Raw genomic sequence first — 8,120 nt, 5'->3', positions numbered from 1 at the left:
CTACACACATCAGAGTCTAGGCGCATACTGAATCCTTAATAAAAGGCATTTCATAAATAAATTATTTTAGACTTTTTGAAAATCATAGCTGATTATTTTACCCACTTATAAATATTTGCACTAAGTCTAATAGTTATATGGGAGTGAAAGGTACGTAGTTGTTATTCTAATCTTACACTTTTATTATTTTTAGTGGCCATTAAGGATGAACAGGATGTATAAGAGAGTGAATAAAACAAAGTTCCAGCCAGCATGGAGGCTCCATTCTTATGCTAAATTGGATAGTAAGCAAATATAAAAAATTAATATACATGCCTCAATGATTTTCCTACTTCTGTCTATTCTCAGTTCTCCTTCCCCCAATTTTTAAAATCAGTTTTGTTATCCTTTCATTATATATTTATGAAAATACTGAAAATCTGGGGTGCCTGGGTGGCTCAGTGGTTTGGGCATCTGCTTTCAGCTCAGGTCATGATCCCAGGGTCCTGGGATGAGCCCCACGTCGGGCTCCCTGCTCACTGGGGAGACTGCTTTTCCATCTCCCTCCCTTGCTTGTTCTCTCTCTCTCAAATAAATAAATAAAATCTTCCAAAAAATACTGAAAATCTTTTATGTTAGAAGATAGACCCCTACATCCCATGGAATTTTTATATATATTTGACTTTTGCTTTCTACTCACCTTGGGTTTTTAAGTTGTTTCATGGAGAAGCAAGGAAAGAAAAGTTTGGCAAGTCTTGGTTCAGAGGCATAGAAGTGGAAGGGCATATACACAGAAGGGTGGTACGGCTTCAAGAAGCTGAAAGATCCCATAAGGAGAAGGCAGATTTGGGGAGACCTACTTAAACTTTATAGTCCAAATCCCCCACTGTACTCAGGACAGCTTTGAGTTTCCCTGTTATTAAAGCAGTCAATCTTTGCAAAGAAGTTATATGTTACTTGATTTTCCCACATGTATTTGATGTTGGAGTAGGTAATTTGTGAGTAGCTAGGTTTTCAAGTAGCCTGTGTCTGAGAGCACTGATTGTATAAGATAGGAAGGTTTTCCAGGGAAGGATAAACCCATTTCATCAGGGTTCCTAGTCCCCACCAGAATCACTAAATGCTTATATACAAGTTATTTTCTACCAATTAAACAATGTTCCCAATGAATCACACGGGTGCTAAAGTAAAAGTTGACTACTTTCCATTCTGAATGATGCTATTTTTTTAAAAAAAATTCCCAATACTGCTCTCTGCTCAGTGCAGAGCCTGCTTCTCTCTCTCTCTCTCTCTCTCTCTCTGCCTGCCTCTCTGCCTACTTGCATTCTCTGTCAAACAAATAAATAAATAAAATCTTTAAAAAAAATTCCCAATACTTCCTTTTTTGTTTCTGTATCATCTTTAGGCATAAATTGGGCCTCCTTTTACATAATGAACTTAGTGGGATTTGACATTGGGTGGCAATGAATAGCATCGCCACCCAATGTCACTGGGGACAGTTGGGACCTACTAGTAGCCATTTATTGTGTAGGATGACTCACATAATGGTGGATTGAAGGTTAAATATGTCATAATACTAAAAAAGAAATGGTTAGTAAAAGAACTTAATCTCTCAGAAAACTATACATTTTAATTAGAGGAGAAGCAATATGTCTTATTGAGGGTAGAAATGCCATAGGCTGAAAAATGAACTCAATTTCTCAAAGCCAACCATAGCCAGTAACTTCCAGGTGTCAGGATTGGTGATCCAGGAACACTGAGGTTATATGCCCAGATAAGTCCCTCTAAGGTGTTTGTAAACCCCTACCAAATTGAGAAGTCCTATATGAACTATTAATGCACAAGAGGGACCTGGAAGCCATGAAGCATGGTGGTCTCCATTCAGTAGTAGCAGTTCTGTGGGTATATATGGTATATATATATGTGGGTATATATGTGATATATTAGGCACCAGGAAAGAGATGTTTGTATTTGAAAAGGAAGGTGTTCCTAGGAATAGTAACTGATTCCTCGCCTCTTCAGTTGCCAGAAAATAAAACACTGAAACCTCATTCTGAAATTATTCCTCATTATTTAAAGCAATAATTACCTTAAGAATGAATTTATGTCTTGACTGGAATTCATAAATTACCAAATTTGAGGAACATCGGATAAGGGTACCTCAGGAAGATAGGGTATGGTCTTCACATTCTCTTCTGCCCCCTTGTGGTATCTTTCATCGTATCTTTCTGGACTCTTGCCCTAGGTGAAAACAGTCTCTTCTAAACTAAACATTCTTATTTAGTGTTTTGACTATTTCCAGAAAACAGTCCAGCTAGAAGTGAGACTGTCACGTCCTTTCAACATGAAGTAATATAGTGTTAACCAATCATTTTTATGTCTTCTGCCTTACCTGCATATATATAGATAGATAGGTAATTTTTAAACTGATTTTGCCCAAGTAGATGTCCCTGAAATCTCATATTTTATTCTTCATCTGTTTTCCCTATATATTAATCTTAGATCTATTTATTCACTCATTTTATTTTTTTCTAGTACATTTTTGGCTTTCATTTTTATGATTTCTTTCCTGCTCTGTAACTGATGAACAGCACTAAGAAACCCACCTTGTTCCTTCATCCCAGCCACTTCACAGGAAATTTTCCTGGTACTAAAAATGCTGTCTTCCATTGATACCTGGAGCATCTGAATTTCCATGATTTCTTTTCTTCTCTCTGTAGTCTTTGCCCGTCGCTTTTCTCTGCCTGTATCTAAAATTGACTGTATTCCTCAAGACATATCTCAGGAGTTTCACTCTTAACACTTCTCCTGCAAACACATTCACTCCCACAGTTAAGGAGTACCTTAACTCTCAGTTCAGTTTTCTGTTGAATCCCAAGCCATCATACAAGACGGTCTATAGAGCATCTCTCTTTGGCAGTCCCAAAGGACTGCAAATGTCCATGTCCCAATCAATACTCATAAATCTCTCTTGCTATGTGCCTCCCACTGTGTCCCTAAGAGAATCAACCACACTATCAATTCCCCACTTTCCCAGGACAGACTTATACGTCTTCTCCATCCCTTTTACATTAAATTATAATAGCAGCCTGCTATGATTCCTAAATCTCTCATATACATAGACTCACTCCTTTTATTCTCCGACTCCGATTTTGCTGTATCTGAGCTCAGACCACACCATCTCCCCCCTCATGGATGCCTTCCATGTTACCAGTGGTCTGTTCCTACTCTATACTGCAGAACTGTGATTTCTGAAACATAGATCTGTTCCTGTCACTCCTCTGTGAAAACTCATCCATGGTAAGTCTCACCAGGCTGCATTTGGGGACTGGACAGAGTGAGAAGGGATCTTGTATCAGCCAGGATTTCTGGTAGACGCCCCTATGCACTATCCACTTGTGGTGGTCGGGGGCGGGGAAGGGGCGGGATTGAGCCCCCTTCCCCCCTCCTCCTTACTGCGGAAAGCTGCAGAGCTAAGGGCACTTACTTCCTATTCACCAGTCAGCAGGGAGGGATCCTCTGATCAGCCACGTAGGCATTCTCTTCTCTCTGGAGGAAAAGGCCCAGCAGCTGTCGGAGGAAAAGGCCCACCAGCTGTCAGAGCAAAGGGACATGTCGCAGCTAAGTAAGAATTTGGGTGATTCGAGTCCCCCGGCCGAGGCCCCTAAGCCTCCGGTCTATAGCCGCCCTACGGTTCTGATGCGGGCCCCGCCCGCCTCCTCTCGGGCTCCGCCAGTCCCCTGGGATCCACCTCCGATTGATTTGCAGGCTTCACTGGCCGCTTGGCAGGCACCTCAGCCTGCTTGGGAGGCCCCACAGGGCCAGCCGCCTACCCCAGTGGCTCCGATGGCCCAACCTCCGGCCCTGGGGGGCCCGATGGTCCAGGCTCCCCCTCTGGGAGGCCCGATGGGCAAGCCTCCGACTCCCGGAGTCCTGATGATCCATCCTCCCCCTCCGGGAGCCCCGATGGCCCAGCCTCCAACTCCGGGAGTCCTGATGATGCATCCTTCAGCTCCCGGAGCCCCGATGGCCCATCCTCCACCCCCGGGGACCCCCATGGCCCATCCTCCCCCTCCGGGGACCCCGATGGCCCATCCTCCTCCTCCGGGGACCCCGATGGCCCATCCTCCCCCTCCGGGGACCCCGATGGTGCATCCTCCCCCTCCGGGGACACCGATGGCGCATCCTCCCCCTCCGGGGACACCGATGGCTCACCCTCCCCCTCCGGGGACACCGATGGCCCATCCTCCCCCTCCGGGGACCCCGATGGCCCAGCCTCCGACTCCGGGAGTCCTGATGGCCCAGCCTCTGACTCCGGGAGTCCTGATGGTCCAGCCGCCTGCTCCGGGAGCTCCGATGGCCCAGCCTCCGCCCCCAGGAGCCTTGATGACCCAGCCTCCGCCTCCGGGAGCCCCGATGGCCAAGCCTCCTGGTCCCGGCGTCCTGATGATTCATCCTCCAGGTTCGAGAGCTCCGATCACCCAGGCTCCAGCTTCAGGAGCCCCGATGGCACAGCCGGCCGCCCCACCTGCGCAGCCTCTGGCTTCTTGGGCCCCACAGGCTCAGCCTCTGATTCTGCAAATCCAGTCTCAGGTTATAAGGGCTCCTCCGCAGGTTCCCCAGGGCCCGCAGGCCCCGCAGGCGCAGCTGGCCACACCCCCGGGCTGGCAGGCCACCTCGCCAGGATGGCAGGCCCAGCCGCAAGGCTGGCAAGCCACGCCTCTGGCTTGGCAGGCCACGCAGGTCACCTGGCAGGCTCCGACCATTACCTGGCAGGCACCACCACCCGTGCGCCAGGGCCCACCGCCCATCCGCCCGGGCCCACCACCCATCCGACCTGGCCCCCCGCCGGTGCGCCAGGCCCCGCCCCCGATTCGCCAGGCACCACCGCTGATACGCCAGGCACCGCCGCCCATCCGGCCTGCCCCACAGGTCCTGGCCACCCCACCACCACTCTGGCAGGCCCTGCCACCCCCGCCGCCTCTGCGGCAGGCTCCGCAGGCTAGGCTGCCCACCCCACAGGTGCGGGCAGCTCCACAGGTGCGGGCAGCGCCGCAGGTGCCCACTGCTCCGCCAGCCACGCAGGTGCCCACGGTGCCTCCAGCTGGCCCGCAGGCACCTCAGGCTGTGCTGTCGGCTCCTCTGTCGGCCCCGCAAGCTGTGCACTGCCCACCCATTATCTGGCAGGCCCCCAAAGGCCAAGCCCCAGTGCCACACGAGCTGCCAACGTCGATGGAATTCCAGGAAGTGCAGCAAGCCCAGGCTCTCGCCTGGCAGGCCCCCAAGGCTCCTGGGCAGTTCTGGCAGCCTGTGCCCACCCAGGAGGCCCAGAGGCAGGGCCCACCACTGGTTCAGCTGGAGCAGCCCTTTCAGGGGGTCCCGGCCTCCCAAAAGGCCCTCCAAATCCAGCTACCCACCCAGCAGGCCCAGCCCTCGGGCCCGCAAGCAGAGCTGCCCACCTTGCAACTCCAGTCCTCCTGGCAAGGCCCCCCAGCAGCCTTGCAGGGCCAGCCCGGAGCTCCCATAGCGGCAGCAAATTTTCCCGTGGGCTCCGCTAAATCACTGATGACTCCATCGGGAGAATCCCGGGCCTCTTCAATAGAACGCAGGACCTCTTCAAAGGAACGGAGGACCTCTTCAAAGGAACGGAGGGCCCCTTCGAAGGATCGCATGATCTTTGCTGCCACGTTCTGTGCTCCAAAGGCAGTGTCAGCTGCCCGAGCACACCTGCCGACTGCCTGGAAGAACTTGCCTGCCACATCGGAGACCTTCACTGCCACTTCAAGGGTCTTTCCAACTACCTCCCGGTTCCAGCCTGCCTCTTCTAATGCCTTTCAGGGCCCATCTGCCCCCTCTGAGACCCCGAAGTCACTGCCACTTGCTCTGCAGGATCCATTTGCCTGCGTGGAGGCTCTGCCTGCAGTTCCATGGGTTCCACAGCCCAGTGTGAATGCTTCGAAAGCAGCGCAGGCAGTGCCAACCATCCTGATGGCTACGGCAGCTGCCCCGAAGGCAATGGCCACCACTCAAGAGGCCTCGAAGACGTCTGCTGAGCCACCGCGTCGCTCTGGCAAAGCCACCCGGAAGAAGAAGCATCTGAATACCGAAGAGGACAGCAGTGGCCATATGCTGGCCCTGCGTGACTGGCAGGCTCCGAGACCCTGGGAAAATCTGAACTTGAATGACTGGGAGGTTGAAAATCCTATCCAGGTCCTGGGTGATTGGGAGGGCCCGAGCACCTCCCGTGGCCTGAGTGGCTGGGAGGGCCCGAGCACCTCCCGCATCCTCAGTGGCTGGGAAGGGCCCAGCACAACTTGGGCTCTGAGTGCCTGGGAGGGCCCAAGCACTTCGAGGGCCCTGGGTCTCTGGGAAAGCCCAGGTAGCCCTCAGCCCCTGATTATCTCTGAGTTCACCAATCTCTCTCAGGGATTTGGTGTCACCCAGAATGACCCCAAGCTGGAGACTCAGCCATTGTCTCCCTTGGATGAGAGAGCGAATGCATTGGTGCAGTTCCTCTTGGTCAAGGACCAAGCCAAGGTGCCCATCAAGCGCTCAGAGATGGTGAAATTCATCATCCGTGAATATAAAGATGAGTGCTTGGATATCATCAACCGTGCCAACAATAAGCTACAGTGTGTTTTCGGTTATCAACTGAAAGAGATTGATCCCGAAAACCACTCTTACATTATCATCAACAAGCTGGGGCACCACAAGGGTGAACCAGTGGCATCCTACTTAGACAGGCCCAAGTTAGGCCTCCTGATGGTGGTCCTGAGTCTCATCTTTATGAAAGGCAATTGTGTCAGGGAGGACATGATCTTTAGTTTTCTGTACAGGTTAGGGTTGGATGTCCGAGAGACACATGCTCTCTTCGGAAATACAAAGAAGCTCATCACCGAAGTGTTTGTAAGGCAGAAGTACCTAGAGTACAGGCGAATCCCCTATACTGAGCCAGCAGAATATGAGTTCCTCTGGGGCCCCCGTGCATTCCTCGAAACCAGCAAGATGCTTGTTTTGAGGTTTCTGGCCAAGCTCCATAAGAGAGACCCACGGTGCTGGCCTTTGCAGTACTTCGAAGCGTTGGCAGAGTGTGAGTCTGAAGATTTGGATGAGGATGAGCCTGGATCCGGTGACAATGCCGGTGACCCCACCAGCAGTTCCCCTCCCCGCTAATGTGGTTCTTTCCGCAGATATCTCATTCCTTTGGGTTCCTGGCCAGAGGCCACTGACAGGGTGGGGTGGGGTGGGGGGGGGGCGTTTTGTTTCTGGTGTTTATGTTCCAGTTCTATGTGTGTAAGTTTGGATTTAAATTTGGTTCAACTTAGTATCTGCCAAAGCTTTGTACATTTTCATGTGGTGTTGATTTCGATTGGCTACTGTTCTCTTTGGTATTTTGGCATCTGTATTTTTAAGTGAGATCTGTGATTCTCTGTTTTGTGTTATAATTGTTATGTTTTGGTATCAGAGTTGTGCTGGCTTTGTGAAATGAATTGAGAAGCTATCCATCTCATTCTGGTACAGATTATGTAGTATTGAAATAGGCTGTTCTTTGAACATTAAAATGAGTCATCAGTAAAAGCTGTCTGCAGAAAATAAATATCTATATCTATATATATAAATATACTTTCAGCATAACATGAAAGTGTTTGTCTTTATTCTCATTTTTACTCTGGATGATGGGAGCCAAGTTTTACCATATTCTCGGAATAGACTTAAACATCAAGATTACTACCAGTGATAGTAGAAACCACGGTAATGAACCTGTCTCAAGGACAGTGCTACATTCGTCCTAACAATGCAGGGATTGTGTTGTATGGTGAAATGTAAGATTTCCTTAATTCAAGAGTAAAACTTCACAAGTCAGTGAAGTGGAATCAGGAGGAGGCTGAATATCTCCTCTGATTTAATCCTCACAATAGTCCTTCAAAGTAGGCATTATTATTCCCATTTTGTAGGTGAGTATCTAAGGCTCCAGTACATTAATTAAATGGCACAAATCAGTAAAGCTGCAGTTTGAAGCAGACTTTTCTCCTTAAGGCTACGTGGGAAAGAAGGACCATCTTCTCGCAGCACCAGTATCCAGGTTTATTAGCTATGTAGATGAATTTGACCAGCGGGGGGTATTTATGTGGCCCATGGTG

The 8,120-nt window shown here is 49.9% G+C and overlaps 1 protein-coding gene across 1 annotated transcript; it reads left to right on the top strand.

Annotated features, from left to right (window-relative positions):
• Window positions 1–3,461: 3,461 nt before the first annotated feature.
• MAGEL2 (MAGE family member L2) lies at window positions 3,462–7,603 on the top strand. The gene has a single exon (XM_047739291.1). The coding sequence runs from the start codon at window positions 3,592–3,594 to the stop codon at window positions 7,150–7,152; it is 3,561 nt and encodes a 1,186-aa protein (XP_047595247.1). The 5' UTR covers window positions 3,462–3,591; the 3' UTR covers window positions 7,153–7,603.
• The last annotated feature ends 517 nt before the right edge of the window (window positions 7,604–8,120 follow it).

This window comes from Lutra lutra, chromosome 7, assembly GCF_902655055.1.
Source record: "Lutra lutra chromosome 7, mLutLut1.2, whole genome shotgun sequence".
NCBI classification, from domain to species: Eukaryota; Metazoa; Chordata; class Mammalia; order Carnivora; family Mustelidae; genus Lutra; species Lutra lutra.
The sequence above is the reverse complement of the archived record's forward strand: the minus strand, read 5'-3'. Positions and strand labels throughout refer to the sequence as shown.

Bases quoted from the DNA above. Each gene is read 5' to 3' on its own strand.
- MAGEL2 (XM_047739291.1), top strand. From the start codon at position 3,592: ATGTCGCAGCTAAGTAAGAATTTGGGTGATTCGAGTCCCCCGGCCGAG.